We start from the raw sequence: 25,423 nt of genomic DNA on the forward strand, positions 1-25,423 counted from the left end.
ATCTAAAAACAATAATGGTTTGAGATCATATTTGAAATATTTATTCTTACAATTTGTAAAAACTCTTTTCATTCAAATTCACATATAAATTAGTTAAATAACAGTGATGTAACATTTTCGGTAAAGTTCCCTGATGACGTCATAATGGACGTTTGGTTAATCATATGAATAAATGTAGAATTTGACACCGATGATGACAGTTGACCCTGTATGACCGCCCATTCTGGATAAACGTCCAACCGAAAGTACGCCATTCCCCATGTGTTGATGGCGATAGTAACAACTACCACACACAAAAGGTTGAGGATCCAGCCGACCTTCACCTACAACAATTAAATACTATCGCTAATATGTTTAGTAGCCCTAATTTAAGAATCCTTGTATTTATGACTAGTAAAACCGATATCTCTCTTCTTTTTTTTTTACTGATATCCCTAAATATTTCAAAGTAATAATTACGATTCAGAATCTGAAATTGGTATTTTGTGTGTTATTCAGAACGTGACGATGTGAACTGATTCTCTTAAACGGCAGAAGTATGTGGTGTATTCGTTCAATTATATTGCAAGGTCATTGGTATTATACATAAAATCCAACAAGCGTTTTCGCTTAAAAAGCAAAAGATAATTTATCCCCCGTAAAACATCCATGTAGGTACAACTATTCTTAACTTATGCGTATGCATCCGACTTGAAGCAAAATATTGCTGAATTTTAAAATCTACATACGTCAGGCAATGCTTACCAAACTAATTCACTTGGAAATTACGGTTCGATATGAAATAAAATAAATTAATAAAAGAATAAATAACCATATACTTCGGCTTTACGTATGCTTACTGAAAAGATAAAAATATATTCACAAAATATTTCTTTCTTTCGGAAAACATGTAATGCACATACCATATCGATGATTCTGAGATACCCATATGAGAAGGCAATAGTGTTTGGTGGCGTTCCTACGGGTAGCATGAATGCAAATGAAGATGAAATCGCTGCCGGAATCATAATGTATATGGGATGTACATGGATCCCTTTGGCCTGAAAGTAGTAAATTATCATTTTTTTTACGTATCATATCATATTAACACATGAATTATCGATATTCTTTGAAGGCAAAGAAATTAATCAGACTACATTTCTTCTGTATTTAAGATATGCATTTAAGCATTGAACTGCACAAACGCAAATTCAATGAAGCGCGCCTATGAATGACAACTGAAAGCAGTTCAATACTTATATTTATCATTTTTGGAATCTGTTCATCTCACAAAAAAGTCGATAACACTTATTGTTATTCAGCATATAGTTCAAATAATGTATGTTTCGTGTATGCTTGTCCAATGAATAGAACAGCCATCGCCCGGGAGGGTCAGTAGTATCCAACGAAACAATTATGACGTCATTGTAATGATGACGTTAACAATCGGTCCATGTCATTCATAGCCTATATGAATGCCAACTGAATTTGGAAGGGTTATATAGTGGTAATGCCATTCGATGGTAAATATACCTCTATGAACATGTAGCAGGAAATAGAGGTATGACAGAAAAATAAGTATGACCAGATTATTTTTTATTTGTATTTGTGTTATGCACACCTCAATCTAACACGATCAAGGGTCAGCATTTACCCTATCCTTCTAAATTTGAAGAATTGGCATTAATTACCCATCGAACTTTGGTGATTTTTTTTTTATTTTCCGTATTAACACAACGCATGATTTTCGGCTACATGGGTTTGCGTTGATCACTGCGTCAAAAGTACTAATACCAGTACAAAAAATGACTGTTATGGCTAGTACTGTTCGATATTAAGTAACCGTATCTATATATACCGGCAAACCAAGAGGTATTTGATGCATATCAGTATTACAACATCCTCGAAATCCAGGGTTACGCTCTCTACACCCCTGGAATTTGTCAGAGCAAAATTAAATGACCATAGCTGTTGATAGGACGTTAAACAATACTAAACCAAACTAAACCAATCCCATCGATCTTTGCTGATTTTGTTTTTATTTTCCGTATTAACACAACGCAGGACTTTCGGATACATGCGTTTATTTCACTGTGTCAAAAGTACTAATACCAGTACAAAAATGACTGTTTTGACTGTTCGTGACATAAATTAACCGTATCCATATATCGACAAACCAAGAGGTATTTGATGTGATGCATATCAGTATTACAAATGGACCTAATACTCACCAGGTCTGCCAGGATGGGCATGAAGATTGTACACACAGCGGTATTTGTCGTAACTTCCGTTGAAAGGGAGATAACCAAACATATGACTGCAATCATGGCCCATTCTGGGATTCCAGTCATTACCGCCATCATACGGGCTAGCCACAGCGACAAACCGGATTCATGAGGAAGACATGAAACCTCTATAAATTAGTTTCATTCATCTATCAACTTTATATCGTATTGATTCCTTAATTACTCACAAACGGGTGTACTATCATTAATATTGACATGTTAGTTAATTGTTTTGTTTAATGACGGGCAGACATGTCTGTGTTGTAACTGAAGATACACTGTATTATTGGTCAATCGTCATGGCCGACCATCTGTTTGATACGCACGTATATATACATGTATATGCGTTAACTTAAAATGGTCAAGACATATAAGAACACCACCATCCTTAAGGTTCTTTTTAGAGAAAACTTCACGGTCAGGTACCAGTATCATATCCGTAGCGACATCCATACATGATTGCAGCTTGCTAAGCACCATAAATATGTTCAGATGCGAAGTTGGTATCTAGTATAAACTGGTACATTGACATATTCATCTATGAAACATGATTTAGTATAGGAGTGCTCTAGACTCGCATTCGTACTGTATATGAAGCAGTTATTTAAAAGTATAAACAACATGAGAAAATCGCACGGCCCGTGTGAAATTGAGGTCAGGATTACAAATTACAACAAAGTGTATTTAGAACCAGTTAAATGACAATTGGTTTTAAGAAAACTCTGCCGATAGAACAGTCAATATAAACATGATATCATTTATCTCTAATAGATGTTTATGTTTCGTTTTGATGGTGTATAGTTGACTGAATTATCTCGATTCCCAAAGAAAGTCCTCCTCTATCTGTATATGATCTCCATTCGGTTTGTTTTCACTTTACCACCTTAATAATCCCTCACCCAACTACCCCCAAAGATCATTATTTCTTCATAAACGCGTATTATTTTGCCTCGTACCTTACAAGCAAGTACACGAGAAAATTATTCGCCAAGAAGTAGGGAAACGCCCCAAAGCTGCTTTCGGTTTAATGTTTTCCAGTCAAGTAGCGCCGCAATACTTTTTTGTTAGTTGCTTAATATTATATCATCCCGATTATTTTCCACTCTTCCACTTAAATACCCAACCCTTCCTAAAAACCCAAATCCTCATTTCTTCATCAACGCGTATTGCTTTGCCTCCTACCTTACAAGCATGTGCAAGAGCAAATCCTCCGCCAAGAAGTAGGGCAACGCCCCACGGCAACTTCCGGTTAAAGGTTTTCCAGTCAAGAAGCGCCGCACTACTTTTGTTAGCTGCTTAAATAAAGATCAATTAGATACTGACTGTTGGGATATAACAGTCAACAAGCATAATAACATTTAAACAAAGCGCAAAGTACACATTCTGCTGCTATATTAGATGGAAGCTGTCTGTAAAAGTTTCTCTCAAATTTCGATTTCAAATTAAGTCTCAAATACACAACTGCAATCCAGTTAATATTTATAAAATCGTGTTGTCTTGTTATTTCAAATTGGTATTACACGATCGTATGCTGAAATAGAAACTATATCGGAAAACAGAAACATATAAGCAGCTCGTCTTTTAATTTAAGATATACTAATGATAATATGTAACACTAGTAAATACCATTCGTACGGTAAACAGTTGAAAAAGTCCAAGCATTACAAGCAGCATATGATACCAGGCTATTTCCCTTTGTAGGTTGGCTTTTGAAAATAACATACCGTTATTTTGGTCTCGGGAACTTGGGAACACGAATAGAAGACAGCCAATTATCATAGCAGGAACAGCATCACTGATGTATCTTTAATATCGAACAGGTGTATATATAAAATCAGTAAGATATGTAAAAGGATCCACTGTGACAGATCTTTAACTTCTTTATCAAAGACAATACAACCATGAGTTTTATATAATGTAACAGAAATCTAATCCAGGATAAAGAAATCCCACAAGTCATATACTTTCTTTTGTAAACGTTACCCATGTTTGAAGAGCGACCCCCATCCAGGTACGAACTCTGGCTCCAGCGTAAACCAGCAAAGTATTAAGATCACAAAGTGGACCATGACAGCCTTTTCAGCAAAACTGAAATAAAAACGAAACACATGTGATTCAGAATCTGTGATACATGAAGCAAACATATGTAAAAATGAAATTAATACAGCATGGAAAAAGGAAGCATTCTTGCAAATTAATCTTACATCTTAAAGAACATAAAACCGACAACAGATCACTTTTTACATCAACACAAGGATATTTAAAGTGGAGCGAGGAGTCTACATCTATGCACATGATGCTGAAGACGGGATATTCAGAGAATGTTTAGATCTTAGAGATATGGACAGGTTGTTTAGTCAATATATTTAATGATTGTTTAGGACCTATGCAAGATACAGGATGTTTAGACAATGTGCTCACATGATGTCTAGGACGTAGGTTATATAGGTTGTTTAGACAATTTATTGATAGGATGTTCACGACGTCAGTTAGGGACATGGTGTTTAGGACGTAAGCTGCATGAATATATAGTACAAGATGTTAAGTCAATATATTCCAGGATGTTTAGGACATAATTAAGCTACATACATGTTGTTTAGACAATATAATCACATGATGTTTAGGAGGTTAGCTATATACAGAATGTTTAGATAATATATCCTAATGATGTTTAGGACCCAAGCTACAGTCATGATGTTTAGACAATATATTAACAGGATGTTTAGGATTCAATCCATTCATGTAATGTTAAGGCAAAAGGACATTTCTGTTGCAGACAGCCATACGGTGGACTTTAAAAAGGACGGGAACAAGTGGAGTATATATAAGAACGTGGAAAAGAACGGATTAGAGGAAGATGGGAGATACACGTATGTAGAGCACTCACGATGGCTTTACCAAATGACTCATACTGAAGGTAGAGTAGAACTGCATTATGTAATTAACACCAGTAAAGATCGTATTAGCTTAAGTTAACTTTCCGACGGATACTGTATGTTAAAACATTCTTCTATTCCAATTTCTCAGCGAATCGAAAAGTTTCCATGATACTTACCTCATATTTCCCAAGGAATCGTATTGAGAACGTATGATCTTTTTCACCGCCTCACCTTCCGATTTGTCACCAGATTTGAACAGGTTTCTAAAACCAAAAATATAAAAAATATTTGTATATAACCAACATTTTGACTTTCTCATATGATAAAGCAGGTGACAAACAATATCTTAGGAAGCGTAATCACGTCATCAACATTCCTAAACAAAACAAATTATAAAGACAACTCTTGAAAACGTTTCTTGTGTTGGTCAACCCAACAATATAAAGCGTATGGCAGAATTACATTCAGTCACATAGAAAGATCTGCTTTCTGCATAATTTTTGTTATTTATTGATTGTGACTCGGTGCACGAATTAATAAAAAAAGGATAAACGTAGTATTGACGTCACAGTGACGTCACCTACCGTATTCCGAAATAGACGACCTGCAGACATAGCCAGGCCAGCAGCACGTTGATGACAGCCACGGGGAAGGCGAAGACGAACCAAGTCGCAAACGTTATCCCCGATTCACCATCCGACATCCTAGCGTATAAATGAAACACGTTAGTTTTTACGTTTCTATATCATATCTACACTCAGTGCCACATCCGAGACTACATATTTAAATTTCTCAACCTGTTTTTACCGATGTAGCTAGGACATTCTTTATAACAAAGTCGTGTAGTCATTTTATAAACAACCGCGGATTTTTAGATAGTAATACGACAGCGCATTCATTTTCTTCAGAAAACATTAATTTCCTTAAGTTATTTCCTATGTATGTGTATCAGCATTTTTCGCAGAAAGGAAAGCCTCTGGCAGGTACTTCACAGTAGTAATGATGTCTCATCGTGTTCAAATGAATACAGCGCAATTTGAATATTGTATTTCAAATTTAGCTTATCAGAATGGCATACAGGAAAATTAGTCATTAGTGATATAGGGGGTATGTGTGCAGTGTACAGTCACAAATTTGTGATATATAAGACCATGTCCGTACACACCAGGTTACGGTCAGTTACTGATACCGTGGTAGCTAAGAATAACACATTGTATCATTTTTATTGTACTCACAGGTCCGCCTGTCCCTTCATGACGAGGTTAGGTGCAGTTCCGGTTAGTGTAGCTACACCCCCACAGTTAGCCGCGTAACAGATAGACAGTAACATAGCCTTACAGAGTTTCTTTGACTCAGGATCGAGGGCCTCAAAGTCAAAATCCCCCTCTTCTTCCATCTTCACTTTGATCAGTTTATCTCTAAAGTAACAGCAGATGTGTGAAAAAACAAACGAATACACATGTGTTGCCCTTGAAACAGAAACCAAGTATGCAAAAAAAATTACAACGCGTTGTCGATACACACTAATCGTAGAGACGAACAAAAGAACATCTTGAAGGTTGACAAAGTTTAAAAGCAAAACCGAGTATTTTAGAAGAAACAAGCACTGACTATAACACTGGCAAGCCCTATGATGACTTCATAATAACTTTTGACAATAATGCTAGCTTTTTCATGTTAAGGTCTCAAAATTCGACATGTTTACAATAAAAAGATGTTTTTTCTGAAAAGCATGTATATGTCAACTTTTCAAATAGATCAATGGTATATGTAACGAAAGGTCATAGGGGCTTACACTTAAATCTGTGTCATTGCTTAACTGAATGACATACATCCAACAGAACTGCAAGAATATATATCATGATATATTTACCGTGTTACTTTTGAATATTTAACTACAACATTGTTTATACACATGTAACTCAAATTTTAAATTTCTGTTTGCTTCATGACATTAATGAGTAACCTTAAGAAAGAAAGAAAAAGAAAAAACAAATCTAGCCGTAATGAGTATTTTCGGACAACTTTCAACATTTGTAGATCAAGTAATGCCCAGTAGATATTCAGCTGAAGTTCAGATTTAATTTTTTAAATGACGGCCATATTGCGTTCTTTAGTTGGCCAAAAAAACAACAACAGTTGGGCAGATTCATGCACTGATCATTTCCAACAGGTTTTAGCAAAATAGATTTAGTAGAATTTGAGTTGTAAAGTAAAAAGTGAAGAACGACCGAAGAAAACGGATAGCATTAGATTAAAATAATAAGAGTTATATAACTCATTCAGCCCTGAAATTTCATAATGACCTATTCCAACCTTTGAACAGGAGGAGTTCAAACGTGTCTTCAGGGGTGAATGAGTTTAGATAGTCAACTGACTTCAAAATAACATCAGTGATTTTTAATTCTCGGGTTGAAGCCCCATTTATCATTATTCAGACACGAACCCCTCGGGTTGTTCTACACTTTGTTGTGCTTGCTGAATGGTCAACTTCTGCTTTCCGTCATGGTCCGGTTGTTGTATAGTTATCCCGACACTCTCAGATGGTTCTACATCAGGCAAACCCAACGTCACCTTCGTGTCTCCGTTCACAGACATTTCTAGAATGGTATGTATATCCTTCTCACCGTTTCCTTAAAAACAGATGTATATATACTGCAATGTGTTTTTAATCATTTAATTGATATCAAAGTGAATTTAAAGGAAAAGTGGCAAAGTAGATACAATTATCTTTGCGTCGTCAAAACACGTTATACTTTTAATGAAAATAACACTCTTATCTTAAGGCTAACGGAGAAACAATAGTTGCTTTTGTTGTAACAAACAACAAATAAATGATGACGGGCTAATGGACTATACATCACCACTCACGTGTATCCTGATCAGGTTTGAGTTGATCACGTGCCACTCGCATGCCCATCAGCTGGGAAAGAACGGCTTGGGCTATTGGGATCGTCATGGACGTTGTGGCCGTATTACTGATCCACATGGACAGGAACGAAGTGGTCAACATGAAGCCGAGCATGAGCCTAACAGACATAGATCATATTTGTTCATTATTAATAATTATTAATAAAAGGTATAAGGGTGTTTTCAGTTTGGCGGTTTACATGTATCTATAAGGATATATGCGTCATTCTGTCAACGTTGTTCTGTAGAATTTGGGTTTCAATTGAAAAGCGATCGTTGAATGTCATCTGTTAAACATATCTTATGCCATGAATCACTTTGAATATAAAAAGCGATTTAAAGAATTACATGATTATTCGTTGCCGTCACCGTTTGAACAGTATTAATAAAATATCACTTAAGTTATTGAATAATAAGGTTAGACACATACTCTTTTGTGAAAAGAGAATATTAAAACCAGTATAAATGTACTGTATTTTGGTCAATATTGCTTTCTTGGGTTAAAATCAAATCATATTCATTTAGTGACAAATTGTGCAATTTACGTCGTGTTTTGATCATGAGACAGTCGGTAAAGTTTCCCTTTGCATACTTTAATATACATTGAACATAACCAAAACAAAGACATGTGCGTTATACATGACTTAACGTGAGCTGTCTGTGAATAATGACTGCTCGATAATTCATACATGTGAATTAGTATTGTATCGGTTACCGTATTTCTTCTAGTACATGCACCTGGTACACTGTATGTAGAAGTAAATAGAAGTCTATGCAAACACATGCCCTGATGGTGTACATTCAATTCGGCAAACCAAATATATGCAAGTTTCAATGCACTTAATTTTCATATAGTTCCACCGTCACGTACAACGATCACACATATTAATATTAATGAAGCATGATATATTCATCATTTGCAGAACTCCATACACTATATGTATTTAGGAGTGTGCATTCGACCAAGGTAAAAACAAGATTTGACTGATATTATATATGATCCATTTAAAGGAAAAAAAGTCATGCTATGCATTTCTTGTGCATGTATCAAGTAGTTACATTCTACACATAAAATGTTTTTTAAAGAGCTCCGAGCGTTTACACTCGGAGTAAGTTACCGATTAAAACTTTGGTGAAGTGTTAATTGCAGGTATGAGGACCAATTTCCTAGTACGGTAATAATAAAGATACGTCAATTTGAAGCAACCCGGTAACACTCACCATTTCGGAGTGGTACCCATGGTCAGTAATAGCCGTAATGCTATACGTTTATGGACGTTCCATTTTTCGATGGCTATAGCAACAGCCAAACCACCAATCAAGACAAATGTAATATGCTGAAATATCATGTTGTTACTAGACAATACAATACTGACAACACAAAGTCACGATATTTCTTTAATTTGTCCTGTCTAGATATTAAACGCATGTGATCATACACCAAATGGTTGAACATACATGTATGAATCCAAAACGTACTCACTTTCTATTATAATTTGATGGCAAGGCTTATTATTAACTGTAATAACACCATCATTTAGATGTATATAAACAATATATCGTTTATAACAATACATTATGCCTGAAAAAACCTGATGCTGGTGATGATACATACCATGATGATGAATTGAGGTATTCACAAACAAAAATAGCGAGGCTACATCCTCACTTATGATTTATATTACAGCTGGCGTTACCATTGGTACATGTACAATGTCCAAATATCGGCTCGTCCTTGAACCTTAAATGACTAAAGCTGTAAACAGGACGTAAAGCACAATCAAAACAAATGTTGCCATTTCATAAAAGTTGTAGTGTTACCTGTGATTCACAATTGGTGGTAGGAATGTCAACAGCAGGGTTTTGTTTTTCCGCAGGAAATTCCGAAATGTCCTTTTGGAGAAAGTTTGGCCATACACAGGAAAGAGAACAAATGATAGTGGCGTGCGTGTTACATTATTTAATATATACATGGACATAGAACCACGGAATGGAAATCTGTGATGGCATGACCCGACACGTATTCTAGGATGATAAATATGTAAATGATGCTGGTGATGATACATACTAATGATTCGTTGTGAAAGCCCTGCATCAAAGAAAGATGTATGGAAAAGTTTCTGCATTTAACACACTTATATTACTTTAACTGATTTTCTGTATAACTATTAACAAGAGGCCCAAAGGGCCTGTATCGCTCACTTGGATATCTAAGCAATCATGACAAAATATTCTCCAAATAAGATCCAAAGGAATGAACCAGATCCTACTGTTTCCAAGGTGTGACTCAGAAGCTAGGTACCAAGGGTTGTAGCCAGACACCCGTATCAATTATAATATCATGACTGCATTTGTCTCTTTATGCCCAGAACTTGTATATATAGGTTTGGGGTAGGGATCTCAATCGTTTCAAAGATATAACCCAGGGGTTAAGACTGCAAGGGTAAAGCAGACTTGTTTCTATAGTTTCTGGTTTAATAAAATATTTACCACTGGATAAAAGGCGTTTAAGCCATAGTATAATATAGGTCTCTGACTGAATTTGTTGCTGTAAGGAGAGGACTTAAACTGGCTCAATTGAAATTTGCTAATGTGTTCTATTAAGCTCTCTAAGTAAAATCACTATCCTGTGTGATTTTCAGTAACCAGTAAAAATGACATAATCCGCAAACAACTTTTTTATGTTTTTTTATGTGTTTTGTACAATTACTTAATTATTTATATGCAAGAAAAATTGTCATAATTAAAATGGTAATTTTCTTGCAATTATATATGAATTAAGAAATTGCACAAAGTGAGTATTTGACCATCCTGACGTCAAATCCGGTGTAACTTAATAATGTAACTTTACAAACATTATTTATAACAGTCAAACGTCAAAACCAGCCGTCTAAAATACAAGAGTTGGCTCATGAAAGAGTTGACCGATGAATCGGACAGCGTCTCTTGTGGTTTACAAGTTCGTTGCGACGAACTGCAAAGTATTATTTTTTTGCGCAAACGGTGGTCATACGTTAAATATAAACTCCATGATAATTAATGCTCTGACAGACAAACGCACCCTTTTTTTCTAGATATACAGGTTACTTAAGAATATGGGCAAGTTCTGTATATATAACTGCCCTATGATGCCATTGGGAAATCTCTTTTTTTGTGTGTGCGATGTGATTATTGCATGATTATCGAAGTTTTAGATAAAATGCATAGTGATTTTGTTTTCGCTACATCAGTCTCACTTGAGGACGTGACATGGCTAGGATTTGACCTAGATTTGTGTGACGGATGTCATCGACGAACCAGGAGAAGTCAAATTTTCCGGAACAAATGGTCTTATCACCTTTGTATTGTTTTGCAAGGGTCTCACTATAAACGTTTCCTCTGTCTTTAGTTATTGTTCCTAGTTTAAAGTACAATATACGATTTGTTCAAACTTCGGTATTTTTCCCTGTTATTTATATAAACAAATCTAAGAACAATAATGGTTATAGATCATATTTGAAATATTTATTCTTAAAATTTGCAAAAAAACCTCATTTCATTCAAATTCACATATAAATTAGTTAAATAACAGTGATGTAACATTTTCGGTAAAGTTCCCTCATGACGTCATAATGGACGTTTGGTTAATCATATGAATAAATGTAGAATTTGACACCGATGATGACATTTGACCCTGTATGACAGCCCATTCTGGATACACGTCTAACCGGAAGTACGCCATTCCCCATGTGTTGATGGCGATGGTAACAATTACCACACACAAAAGGTTGAGGATCCAGCCGACCTTCACCTACAACAATTAAATACTATCTCTAATATGTTTATTAGTCCTAAGTTAAGAATCCTTGTATTTATGACAAGTAAAATCGATATCTCCTTTTATTACTGATATCCCCAAATATTTCAAAGTAATAATAACGATTCAGAATCAGAAATTGGTATTCTGTGTGTTATTTAAAACGTGACGATGTGAACTGATTCTCTTAAACACTAACAGTCTGTGGTGTATTCGTTCAATTATATTGCAAGGTCATTGGTATTAAACATAAAATCTAACAAGCGTTTTCGCTTAAAAAGCAAAAGGTCATTTATCCCCCGTAAAACATAGGTACAGCAATTCTTAACTTATGCGTATGCATCCGACTTGAAGCAAAATATTGCTGCACTTTTAAATCTACATACGTCAGGCAATGCTTACCAAATTGTTTTACTTGGAAATTACGTTTGATATGAAATAAAATAATAAAATAATTAATAAATAACCTTATACCTCGGCTTAACGTATGCTTACTGAAAAGAACATATTATCGAAAAACAGTATTTTTTTTGGAAAACATGTAATTTTCTCTCACATACCATATCGATGATTCTGAGATACCCATATGTGAAGGCAATAGTGTTTGGCGGCGTTGCAACGGGTAGCATGAATGCAAATGAAGATGAAATCGCTGCCGGAAGCATAATGTATATGGGATGTACATGGATCCCTTTGGCCTGAAAGTAGTAATTGATATTTTTTGACAATGTTGTAGGATTATCGATTGAAGAACATTACAATTGCATTTCTCCAAAAGTGAACTTGTCCATTGGCGTTTATTCCCTGTTTTATACACAAATAACCAGTAATGATATAATTCAAGTTCATATCTATATATTTTCATTGAAAAATTATTGTTAAATTTGAAATAGTATGCACAAATTCAAATACCGATTATACACACTAGTTAAAAATAAAAACAAAATAAAACCTTGTTCAAATAAAAGTAATACAAATACGATGCATGTTCAGTTATGTACCATATAAAAATATATTCGGAAACATATAGGGTTTATTCGGGTGTATCAAACTTTAACAAATACGACGACTACTATATTTCTCACTTAATCCAATTTAATTAACAATTGAATAAAATGAAATCAGAAATACACTGACACTGGCACTGAAAAAAGTCCATATATCATATTTGATATTATCGATATTCTAAGAAGGCAAAGAAAGGAATCAGAGTCACCGACAGAAGTATAACCAGATTACATTTCTTTATCTAACCCTTTCACCACTGTATATCATAATGGACTCATCCATATCAATACATGGTAGAGTCTCCTAAAGTTGCACAGGGGTGAAAGGGTTAAGATATTCATACATCTATGTACATGTAGCATGAAACAGAGTCAGTATGACAGAAAAATAAGTATGACCAGATTATCTTAATTTTTATTTGTGATATGCACACCTCAATCTAACACGATCAAGGGTCAGCATTAACCCTATCATTCTACCTTTGTAGAATTGGCATTATTTACCCATCGAACTTTGGTGATTTTTTTTTTATTTTCCGTATAAACACAACGCATGGCTTTCGGCTACACGTGTTTGCGTTTATTTCACTTTGGCAAAAGTACTAATAACAGTACAAAAAATGACTGTTTTGACTGTTCGTGAAATAAATTAACCGTATCCATATATCGGCAAACCAAGAGGTATTTGATGTGATGCATAGCAGTATTAAAAATGGACCTAATACTCACCAGGTCTGCCAGGATGGGCATGAAGATTGTACACACAGCGGTATTTGTCGTAACTTCCGTTGAAAGGGAGATAACCAAACATATGACGGCAATCATGGCCCATTCTGGGATTCCAGTCATTACCGCCATCATACGGGCTAGCCACAGCGACAAACCGGATTCCTGATGAAGACATGATACCTCTTTAAAGTATTTTCATTCATCTATCAACTTTAGATCGTATTCATTCCGAATGAAATAATATATACATATATGTATGTGTATAATTGTTTTAGAAATCACAATAATTACTCATAAACGGATGTACTATCATTAATATTGACATGTTAGTTAATTGTTTTGTTTAATGACAGGCAGACATGTCTGTGTTGTAACTGAATTATTGGTCAATCGCCATGGCTGACCATCTGATGAATACGCATGCATATGTATGCGTTAACCTAACAAACGTCAAGACATAAACGAACACCACCACCATGAAGGTTCTTTTAAAAGAAAATATCAGTTACTGTACAGGTTCGTTGTTACACGGTCAGGTGCCAGTCTTTGCGTATTGCAGAGTTATCTTCTCTTGTGAGCAGGTATTGATTGTTAAGTCATTTGTTTGGGAGAGTAACGTCATCAATTTTTGAGAAAACGACGTAATTTTCTCACACAAACCAATGACGTAACAATCAATACCTGCTCACAAGAGAAGATAACTCTGCAATACGCAAAGACGGCATGTCCGTTGAGACATCATTACATGATTGCAACTTGCTTAATACCATAAATATGTTCAAAGCGAAGTTGCTATCTAGTATAAACTAGTACATTGACATATTCATCTATGAAACATGATTTAGTATAGAAGTGCTGTAGACTCACAATTGTATTTGAAGCAGTGATTTAAAGTATGAACAACACGAGAAAAGCGCACGGCCCCGTGTGAAATTAAAGTCATGATTACAAATTGGTACAGGTTGTATTTCGAACCAGTTACGTGGCAATGTGTTTAAAGAAAACACTATCGATAGAACCGTCAATAATAACATGATATCATTTATCTCTAATAAACATTTCGTTTAATATTATACCTAAAAAGCTCAATTCCGTATTTCTTCATTAACGCGTATTATTTTACCGCCTACCTTACAAGCATGTGCAAGAGCAAATCCTCCGCCAAGAAGTAGGGCAACGCCCCACGGGAACTTCCGGTTAAAGGTTTTCCAGTCAAGAAGCGTCGCACTACTTTTGTTAGCTGCTTAAATCAAAATCAGTTAGATAATGAGTCTTCTGATATAATAACGTACTCGACGAACAACATAATCTTTTAAGCTATACTAAGTGGAAACTGTTTGTAAATATGTATGTATCAAGTAAACAATTGCAATCCAGCTAACATTTAAGTAATCGAGTTTGCCTGTTATTTCAAGTCGGTATAACACAATAATACGATATAATAGAAACTATTACGGAAACCAGAAACGTATAAGCAGCTCGACTTTTAATTTAAGATATAGGCTTACTAATAAAATACTAGTAAACAGATGAATAAACAAAGAATTACAGTCAAAATATAATATCAGGCTATTTCCTTTTAAGGTTGGCTTTTGAAAATAACATACCGTTATTTTGGTTTCGTGAACTTGGGAACACGAAGAGAAGACAGCAAATTATCATAGCAGGAACAGCATCACTGATGTATCTGTAATATCGAACAGGTGTAAATATAGATTCAGTGAGGTATGAAAAAAAGATTCATATAGAGATTCATCTTAAGCATATACATCAAAGGAGTCTTCTTATATTGTAACGAAAATCAAACCCAGAATGAATAAATTCAACGGTTACGACAAGAAATTCACCGAATCGAGTCACTTCGGTACAGATAAAACAACTCTATATTGTACATTCGCTTACAGCGTAACCGAATCGATTTTGTGGATAACTCCTAAAATATTTTACACCTTTGTGCGCATAGGCTTCAGTGGTCATTTGTCTGATGAAGGTGACAGTGTATACATACCGTACTAGTCATCGAAACGTCACATAAAAACTCTTATTGGTTGTGTAAAAAGAACTTTTCATAATCTATACTTAGCAACTTGAAGAAAATGTTTAGAAATTCAACAAGACATATACTTTTTTTTGTAAACGTTACCCATGTTTGAAGAGCGACCCCCATCCAGGTACGAACTCTGGCTTCAGCGTAAACCAGCAAAGTACTAAGATCGCAAAGTGGACCATGACAGCCTTTTCAGCAAAACTGAAGTAAAAACGAAACACATGCCTGTGATACATGAATCAAACACATGTAAAAATAAAATTAATACAGCATGGAAAAAGGAAGCATTCTTGCAAATTAATCTTACATCTTAAAGAACATAAAACCGACAACAGAACACTTTTTACATCAACACAAGGATATTTGAAGTGGAGCGATGAGTCTACATCTATGCACATGATGCTGAAGACGGGATATTCAGAGAATGTTTAGATCTTAGAGCTATGGACAGGTTGTTTAGTAAATATATTTAATGATTGTTTAGGACCTATGCAATATACAGGATGTTTAGACAATGTGCTCACATGATTCTAGGACGTAGGTTATATAGGTTGTTTAGACAATTTATTGATAGGATGTTCACGACGTCAGTTACAGATATGATGTTTAGGACGTAAGCTGCATGATTATATAGTACAAGATGTTAAGTCAATATATTCCAGGATGTTTGGGACATAATTAAGCTACTTATATGTTGTTTAGACAATATAATCACATGGTGTTTAGGACGTTAGCTATATACTGGATTTTTAGAAAATGTCTTATGCTATGTTTAGGACGTAGGCTATATACAGAATGTTTAGACAATGGATTCTAATGATGTTTAGAACGTAAGCTACAAACAGGATGTTTAGGACATAATTAAGCTACATAATGTTGTTTAGACAATATAACCACATAATGTTTAGGAGGTTAGCTATATACAGAATGTTTAGACAATATATCCTAATGATGTTTAGGACGTAAGCTATAGACAGGATGTTTAAACAATATATTAACAGGATGTTTAGGATTCAATCCATTCATGTCATGTTAAGGCAAAAAGGGCATTTCTGTTGCAGACAGCCATACGGTGGACTTTATAAAGGACGGGAACATGTTGAATATATATAAGAACGTGGAAAAGAACGGATTAGAGGAAGATGGGATGTACACGCATGAAGAGCACTCAAGTTGGCTTTACCAAATGACTCATACTGAATGTAGAGTAGAACTGCATTATGTAATTAACACCAGTAAAGATCGTATTAGATTAAGTTAACTTTCCGACGGTTACTGCATGTTAAAACATTCTTCTATTCCAATTTCTCAGCGAATCGAAAAGTTTCCATGATACCTACCTCATATTTCCCAAGGAATCGTATTGAGAACGTATAATCTTTTTCACCGCCTCACCTTCCGATTTGTCACCAGATTTGAACAGGTTTCTAAAACCATAATATGAATACTTTTAGTATATAACCAACATATTGACTTCCTCATATGATAAAACATGTGACAAACAATATCTTAAGAAGCGTAATCACGTCATCAACATGCCTTACCAAAACAAATTATAAAGACAACTCTTGAAAACGTTTCTTGTGTTGGTCAACCCAACAATATAAAGCGTATGGCAGAATAACATTCAGTCACATAGAAAAATCTGCTTACTGCATATTTTTTGTTATTTATTGGTTGTGTGACTCGGTGCACGAATTGATAAAATAAGATAAACATATTATTGACGTCACAGTGACGTCACCTACCGTAATCCGAAATAGACGACCTGCAGACATAGCCAGGCCAGCAGCACGTTGATGACAGCCACGGGGAAGGCGAAGACGAACCAAGTCGCAAACGTTATCCCCGATTCACCATCCGACATCCTAGCGTATAAATGAAACACAATAGTTTTTTTACGTTTCTATATCATATCTACACTCAGTGCCACATCCGAGACTACAGATTTAAATTTCCTAACCTGTTTTTACCAATTTAGCTAGGAGGACATTCTTTATAGAAAAGTCGTGCAGTAATTTTATAAATAACCGCTAATTTTTAGATAGTAATACGACAGCGCACTCTCAAAAAAGGTGTTTTCTTCAGAAAACATTTATTAAGTTATTTCGTATGTATCTGTATCAGCTTTTTTCGCAGAAAGGAAAACATCTGTCAGGTACTTCACAGTAGTAATGATGTCTCGTCGTGTTCAAATAATACAGCGCAATTTGAATATTGTATTTCAAATTTAGCTTGTCAGAATGGCATACAGGAAAATTAGTCAACCAGGCCTGTGTGATATATGGGGAAGGTGTGTAGTGTACAATCACACATTTGTGATCCAGAAGACCATGTCCATACACAGCAGGTTACGGTCAGACTCGTTACTAAAACCGTGGTTGCTCAGAAAAGCACACTGTATCTTTGTTTCTGTACTCACAAGTCCGCCTGTCCCTTCATGACGAGGTTAGCTCCAGTTCCGGTCAGTGTAGCTACACCCCCACAGTTCGCCGCGTAACATATAGACAGTAACATAGCCTTACAGAGGTTCTTTGACTCGGGATCGAGGGCCTCAAAGTCAAAATCCCCCTCTTCTTCCATCTTCACTTTGATCAATTTGTCTCTAAAATAACAGTAGATGTGTGAATAAACAAATGGATACATATGTTTTGCCCTTGAAAAAGAAAACAAGTATGCAGAAAAAATAAATTACAACGCGTTGTCGATACACACTAATCGTAGAGACAGACAAAACAACATCTTGAAGGTCGACAAATATTAAAAGCAAGACCGAGTATTTTAGAAGAACAAGCTCTTAATATAACACTAACAAGCCCTCTGATGACTTCATAAAAACAATAATGCTAACTTTTTCATGTTGAGGTCTTAAAACTGGACATTTCTACAATGAAAAGATTTTTTTTCTGAAAACCATGTATATGTCATCTTTTCAAATAGATCAATGGTATATGTATATGTAAAAGTGATAGGGGTTTACACTTAAATCTGTGTCATTGCCTAACTGAATGACATAGATCCAACAGAACTGCAAGAATAGATATCATGTTATATTTACCGTGTTACTTTTGAACTACAACATTTTATATACACATGTAACTCAAATTTCAAATTTCTGTTTGCTTTGTGACATTAATGAGCAACCGAAAGAAAGAAAGAAAGAAAGAAGAAGAAAAAACAAAACTAGCCGTAATGAATATTTTCGGACAAATTTTAACATTTGTAGATCAAGTAATGCCCAGTAGATATCTAGTTGAAGTTCAGATTTAATTTTCTAATTGACGGTCATATTGCGTTCTTTAGTTGGCTCAAAAATAACAACGATTGTGCAGATTCATGCACTGATCATTTCCAACAAGTTTTAGCAAAATAGATTTAGTAGAATTTGAGTTGTAAAGTAAAAAGTGAAAGACGACGGACGAAAACGGATAGCAGTAGGTTAAAATGATAAGAGTTATATAACTTATTCAGCCCTGAAATTTCATATTGACCTATTCCAACCTTTGAATTGGAGAGGTTCAAATGTGTCTTCAGGGGTGAATAAGTTTTGATAGTCAACTGACTACATGATAACATCAGTGATTTTTAATTCTTGGGTTGAAGCCCCATTTATCATTATTCAAACACAAACCCCTCGACAGGCTCGGGTTGTTCTACACTTTGGTGTGCTTGCTGAATGGTCAACTTCTGCTTTCCGTCAGGGTCTGGTTGTTGTATAGTTATCCCGACACTCTCAGATGGTTCTACATCAGGCAAATCCAACGCCACCTTCGTGTCTCCGTTTACATACATTTCTTGAATGGTATGTATATTCTTCTCATCGTTTCCTTAAAAACAGATGTATCTATACTGCAATATGTTTTTAATCATATAATTGATATCAAAGTGAATTTAAAGGAAAATGTTGATACATTCGGAATATCATTTCTGTAAGAGTGTACATGTCTGCATCATATACCCATTGCACTACTACTTAACTTAATCGTTTTTCAAATATTTGGTATATCACTCCTTATTGTCTAAAAAGTGGTAAAGCAGATACAAATATGTTTGAGTCGTCAAAACACGTTATACTTTTAATGAAAATAACACTCTGATCTTAAGGCTAACGGAGAAACAATAGTTGATTTTGTTGTAACAAACAACTTATGAATACAAACCGGATATATCGACTATACATCACCACTCACGTGTATCCTGATCAGGTTTGAGTTGATCACGTGACACTCGCATGCCCATCAGCTGGGTCAGAACGGCTTGGGCTATTGGGATCATGATGGACGTTGTGGCCGTATTACTGATCCACATGGACAGGAACGAAGTGGTCAACATGAAGCCAAGCATGAGCCTAACAGACATAGATCATATTTGTTCATTATTAATCATTATTAATAAAAGGTATATGGGTATTTTCAGTTTGGCGGTTTACATGTATTTATAAGGATATATGCGTCATTCTGTCAACGTTGTTCATACATTGAACATGACCAAAACAAAGACATGTGCGTTATACATGAATTACCGTGAGCTATATGTGAATGAAGACTGCTCGATAATCCATACATGTAAATTAGTATTGTATCGGTTACCGTGTTTTTTCTAGTACATGCACCTGGTACACTGTATGTAGAAGTAAATGGAAGTCTAGGCAAACACATGCCCTGATGGTGTACATTCAATTCGGCAAACCAAATATATGCAAGTTTCAATGTACTTAATTTTAAGATAGTTCCACAGTCACGTACAACGATCACACATATTAATATTAATGAAGCATGATATATTCATCATTTGCCAGTACCAATACCTATACCACGATAAATCCACATGCTACATATTACAGGAACTACGTGTATTTACAAAAACGTACGCAAAGAAATCCATACACAATATGTATTTAGGAGTGTACATTCTACCAAGGTAAAAACAAGATTTGAAAGTGGATCTTGCCTTCTTTTGCAACTATGTGAACATGCATTCTTGTCGGTACCTTACTTAGACTGATATTATATATGATCCATTTAAGAGAAAAAGCCATGATATAAATTACTTGTGCATGTATCAATAAGTTACATTCTGCACATAAAATATATTTTTTATCACAGTTATCATTTATCATACTCAGTGTATGTGTAAAATCATGTTCTGTTTTTTGAAGAGCTCCGAACGTTTACACTCGGAGTAAGTTAAAAAGACTTTGGTGAAGTGTTAATTGAAGGTATGGGGAACAATTTGCGTGTAGAGTAATAATAAAGATACGTCAATTTGAAGCAACCCGGTAACACTCACCATTTCGGAGTGGTACCCATGGTCAGTAATAGCCGTAATGCTATACGTGTATGGACGTTCCATTTTTCGATGGCTATAGCAACAGCCAAACCACCAATCATGACAAATGTAATATGCTGAAATATATTTAAAATATAAATATAACGGTTTATAACGATAATTATTACCCCGAGACGTGAAAAAAGTTTTTGCGGCGAGACTGTTCAAGTGTTGTTCAGGTCTAAAGAATCAAATACAAAGAACACTCATCTGAATACCAAAGAAATTCGCGTTTATGCTTATATACATTGATCATATACTCAGGTTGTTATGCAGTGCTATACGCTGTAACATCATTAGAGGATTTCCAACGACAGGTGATTGGTTATCATGTTGCTCTAACTTGAGCTAGTTGATTTTCAAATTCTAGTAAGACACGAGGTAACCAAGTGTCTATTAAAATTTGAAAAGGAACTCACCAGATTCGGATAAACATGCTAATCAACCATGACGAGTTAAGGGACTCTTTTCTCACGCCATGTTCAAATAATATATATTTAAACCATATATTTTTTTCTCTTTCGAATTCATTATTACTATATCCGATCGTGTGAATATTTGCCATAAACTGTGATGTCACAATGGAAGATGACGTCGCACAGCATTGTTACCTGACGTCATAATTAGAAGATTAACCAATAAGATGACGTCCAGGTTCATGGATGTTATCCATTGGGCGTTACCAAAACTGTTTACCAACTCCTAGCAGGTTTATCCAAGGAATCAGGAGTGAGAAAAATCTTTATTGGTTGTGGGTGAAATACAATTGCAATATCTTGCATGCATTATATCACCTATCATGTTGTTACTAGACAATACAATGTTGACTACACAAAGTCTAGCTTTTTCTTAAATTTGTCCTGTCTAGATATTAAAAGCATGTGATCATACACTAAATGGTTGAACATACATGTATGCATCCCAAACGCACCCCCATTTCCATTCTAATTTGATGGCAAGGCTTATTATTAATTGCAATATCAACATCACCTAGATGTATCATAAGCAATATATCGTTAATAACAGCATCCACTACATTATGCCTGAAAACATTTTTCCTAAATTTTTCCAACAAAGAATAAAGGAATAAACACGACCTTATCAAAGTTTTATCGAAATATAACTACGAACATTAAATATATATACACGCTTCAAGAGAAATTAGACCAATAATCATATATATTCGAAGAAAAAAAAAGTTAATCGTACATGAAAATACTTGGAGGCCAGGTCGCCAACTTTACTGATACCCATCATTGGAAATAATATAACCGGAAGTGTGGCGGTAATGGCGACCGGAAACGTCTCTGTGGTCCAGTAGAACGCCATAAGAAGTAGACCGTAAGCACATTTTGATTCCTGATTCAAAATAAAATATGAATAAGTAACCTTAAGAATAAGTATTAAGAGTGTCTTATTTAAACAGCAATATATTTGCGTTGACGGATCAACAAGGGGTAACACATACGGTACGTAATTTATGACCACCAACACAAAATGTTTCAGAGCAAACAAATAGAAATGTTTTCGTGGAAGCAAACGTTTCCTTATTTCATGGATATAATTGAATCAGTTTGTCATTTGTAAAGGCTTGCCCCTTTATAGACTTACCAAGTTACTCCGGTATGATAAGTCTGAGTCATTACAGTTTGGGCTTCATTATCACGTTCTTGGAAATGTTTAACCAATTAAAAATGTGCCTCAAATATAATATATGCTTAATCCTGCTTTATTGTCAAACTTTTTAGAGAATATCAATTGATGGTTTTCTTCAGCTTGCAGTTTTCCCCTTTCACCCCTTTGTAACTTCAGTAGACTCTACCATGCATTGACATGGATGAGTCAATTATGGTCTACAGTGGTGAAAGGGTTATACATGTACTTCTGTAAGTTAGAACATAATTACGGACATATCCTCATTACATCCTGTGGCATGCTATATGATTTGTCGTAAATACTGTTCCGAAATATAATTTTGTTACATAATTCTGATTTATCCATTAATACTCGCCGTCAATTTTATTACCAATAAATGGAATTCTATCTGTAACAAGTAAGATAAAATAAGAAACCTGGTTATCATAAATAACATTTCCTATCTAAAACAAAAATATATGATACTTAATTTGTAATATATATATATTCATGGGTAAACATTACACAACAGGGTCATTCTTTCAACAACTTCCCCTCTGTTTGAATCCTGTTGCTATGGCGCCAAGAACATTTTAACCATTCTAAAAGACTATACCACTTATTCCTGTCCATAAAGTCATACCTTTTAACATGTTATACGTGATCTCAAACAAAACAAGGCAAAAAATAATGTTGGACCAGCAAGCGCCTTGATTCTTACATTTGGTGTATTTACATAGATGTGTCTTCTGATAAATATAGATCATTTTGCATGTTAGTGATTTTTGAAGAACAGATTCAACAATTTGTTACTCGAACAGTTTAGATCAGATACTAGAAACAACATTATTTTTATTTATATTTAAAGAAAAAACGTAAGACTATGTTTTCTTAAATAAGAGTGACAATGTACAGTTCGTTCCTATTCTACATTGACTAGGATTCATCAGCAGGCGTGGATATTGACAAAAACAAAAAAAACTAAGTAACGAGGCTACATCCTCACTTATGAATTATATTGCAGCTGATGTTACCATTGGTACATGTACAATGTACAAATCCCGGATCGTCATTGAACCTTAAATGACTAAAGCTGTAAACAGGACGTAAAGCACAATCAAAACAAATGTTGCCATTTCATCAACGTTATAGTGTTACCTGTGATTGTCCAGATAAGGGTAAAGGTAGAAGCACAATCGGTGGTAGGAATGTCAACAGCAGGGTTTTGTTTTTCCGCAAGATATTCCGAATTGTCATTTCGAAGAAAGTTGGACCATACACATGAAAGAGAACAAATGATAGTGGCGTGCGTGTAACATTATTTACTATATACATGGACATAGGACCACGGGATGGAAATCTGTGATGGCATGACCCGACACGTATTCTACTATGATAAATATGTAAATGATTATGATGATGATACATACTAATGATTCGTTGTGAAAGCCCTGCATCAAAGAAAGATCTATGGAAAAGTGTCTGCATGTAACACACTTATATTACTTTAACTTATTTTCTGTATAACTATTAACAAGAGGTCCAAAGGGCCTGTATCGCTCACTTGGATATCTAAGCAATCATGGCAACATATTCTCCAAATAAGTTGCAAGGGAATGAACCAGATCCGGGAACAACAATTTCTTATTTTTTATGTGTTTTGTCCAAATACTTAATTATTGATATGCCAGAAAAATTGTCATAATCAAAAGGATAATTTTCTCGCAATTATATATGAATTAAGAAATTGCATCCTCACGTCAAATCCTGTGTTACATAATTATGTAACTTTACAAACATTATTTATACACAGTCAAACGTCAGAACCAGCCGTCTAACATGCAGGAGTTGGCCCATGAAAGAGTTGACCGATGAATCTGACAGTGTCTCTTGTGGTTTACAAGTTCGTTACGACGACGCTGCAAAGTAATGTTTTTTTGCACAAACAGTAGTCATACCTTAAATATAAACTCAATGATAAATGTAAATTAAACTAATTAATGCTCTGACAGACAGACCAACACTGTTTTCGAGATAAACAGGTTAATTAAGAATATGGGCAAGATACTGTATATATAACTGCCCTATGATGCCATTGGAAAATCTCTTTTTTGTGTTCGCGATGTGATTATTGCATGATTATCGACGTTTTAGATAACATGCATAGATATTTGGTTTTCGCTACACCAGTCTCACTTGAGTTCGTGACATGGCTAGGATTTGACCGGATGTCGTCGACGAACCAGAAGATGTCAAATGTTTCCGGAACAAATGGTCTTAGCACCTTTGTATTGTTTTGCAAGGGTCTCACTATAAACTTTTCCTCTGTCTTTAGTTGTTGTTCCTAGTTTAAAGTACAACATACTGTTTTGTTCAAACTTCGATATTTTTTCCTGTTATTCATAAAAAAACATCTAAGAACAATAATTGTTTGAGATTAAATTTTTATTTTTAGAATTTGTGAAAAACTCTTTTCATTCAAATTCACATATTAGTTAACTAACAGTGGTGTCACAATTTCGGTAAAGTTCCCTGATGACGTCATAATGGATGTTTGGTTAATCAAATGAATAAATGTAGAATTTGCCACCGATGATGACATTTGACCCTGTATGACAGCCCATTCTGGATAAACGTCCAACCGGAAGTAGGCCATTCCCCATGTGTTGATGGCGATGGTAACAACTACCACACACAAAAGGTTGAGGATCCAGCCGACCTTCACCTACAACAATTAAATACTATCTCTAATATGTTTATTAGCCCTAAGTTAAGAATCCTTGTATTTATGACCAGTAAAACCGATATCTCTCTCTTTTTTTACTGAT

The 25,423-nt window shown here is 35.0% G+C and overlaps 2 protein-coding genes across 10 annotated transcripts in view; both read right to left on the bottom strand.

Annotated features, from left to right (window-relative positions):
• Nucleotides 1-22: 22 nt before the first annotated feature.
• On the bottom strand, nt 23-10,009 carry LOC110466219 (solute carrier family 13 member 2-like; the record flags this gene model as incomplete). Its single annotated transcript, XM_021522599.1, has 13 exons — nt 23-323; nt 903-1,040; nt 2,211-2,372; nt 3,447-3,556; nt 3,989-4,068; nt 4,248-4,352; nt 5,320-5,406; nt 5,728-5,847; nt 6,379-6,561; nt 7,590-7,776; nt 8,015-8,172; nt 9,275-9,390; nt 9,875-10,009. Coding segments are annotated over 13 exons (1,815 nt in total), but the record flags the coding sequence as incomplete, so codon positions are not given.
• A 1,377-nt stretch (nt 10,010-11,386) lies between these two features.
• Nucleotides 11,387-25,423, bottom strand: part of LOC110466208 (solute carrier family 13 member 5-like) — a 28,031-nt gene continuing 13,994 nt past the window's right edge. For 3 of the 9 annotated variants that reach the window (XR_002464720.1, XR_002464719.1, XR_002464718.1), the window contains 5 exons: nt 23,754-25,320; nt 22,170-22,319; nt 20,922-21,037; nt 19,823-19,980; nt 19,264-19,459 (listed from right to left, as the gene is read on the bottom strand). Coding sequence is in view for 5 of the 9 variants with exons in the window: in XM_021522584.1 (XP_021378259.1) it covers nt 11,652-11,843; nt 12,410-12,547; nt 13,586-13,747; nt 14,716-14,828; nt 15,193-15,272; nt 15,729-15,833; nt 16,973-17,059; nt 17,381-17,500; nt 18,055-18,237; nt 19,264-19,459; nt 19,823-19,980; nt 20,922-21,037; nt 22,170-22,319; nt 23,754-24,083 (2,130 nt within the window). In the remaining 4 variants the exon portion in view is untranslated. Of the gene's footprint in view, nt 11,844-12,409; nt 12,548-13,585; nt 13,748-14,715; nt 14,829-15,192; nt 15,273-15,728; nt 15,834-16,972; nt 17,060-17,380; nt 17,501-18,054; nt 18,238-19,263; nt 19,460-19,822; nt 19,981-20,921; nt 21,038-22,169; nt 22,320-23,150; nt 25,321-25,423 lie in introns of those variants that run through there. The other 6 variants (XM_021522584.1, XM_021522586.1, XM_021522587.1 and 3 more) reach the window with 6 other exon arrangements.

The sequence above is a fragment of the Mizuhopecten yessoensis genome, unplaced genomic scaffold, assembly GCF_002113885.1.
Source record: "Mizuhopecten yessoensis strain PY_sf001 unplaced genomic scaffold, ASM211388v2 scaffold11125, whole genome shotgun sequence".
NCBI lineage: Eukaryota > Metazoa > Mollusca > Bivalvia > Pectinida > Pectinidae > Mizuhopecten > Mizuhopecten yessoensis.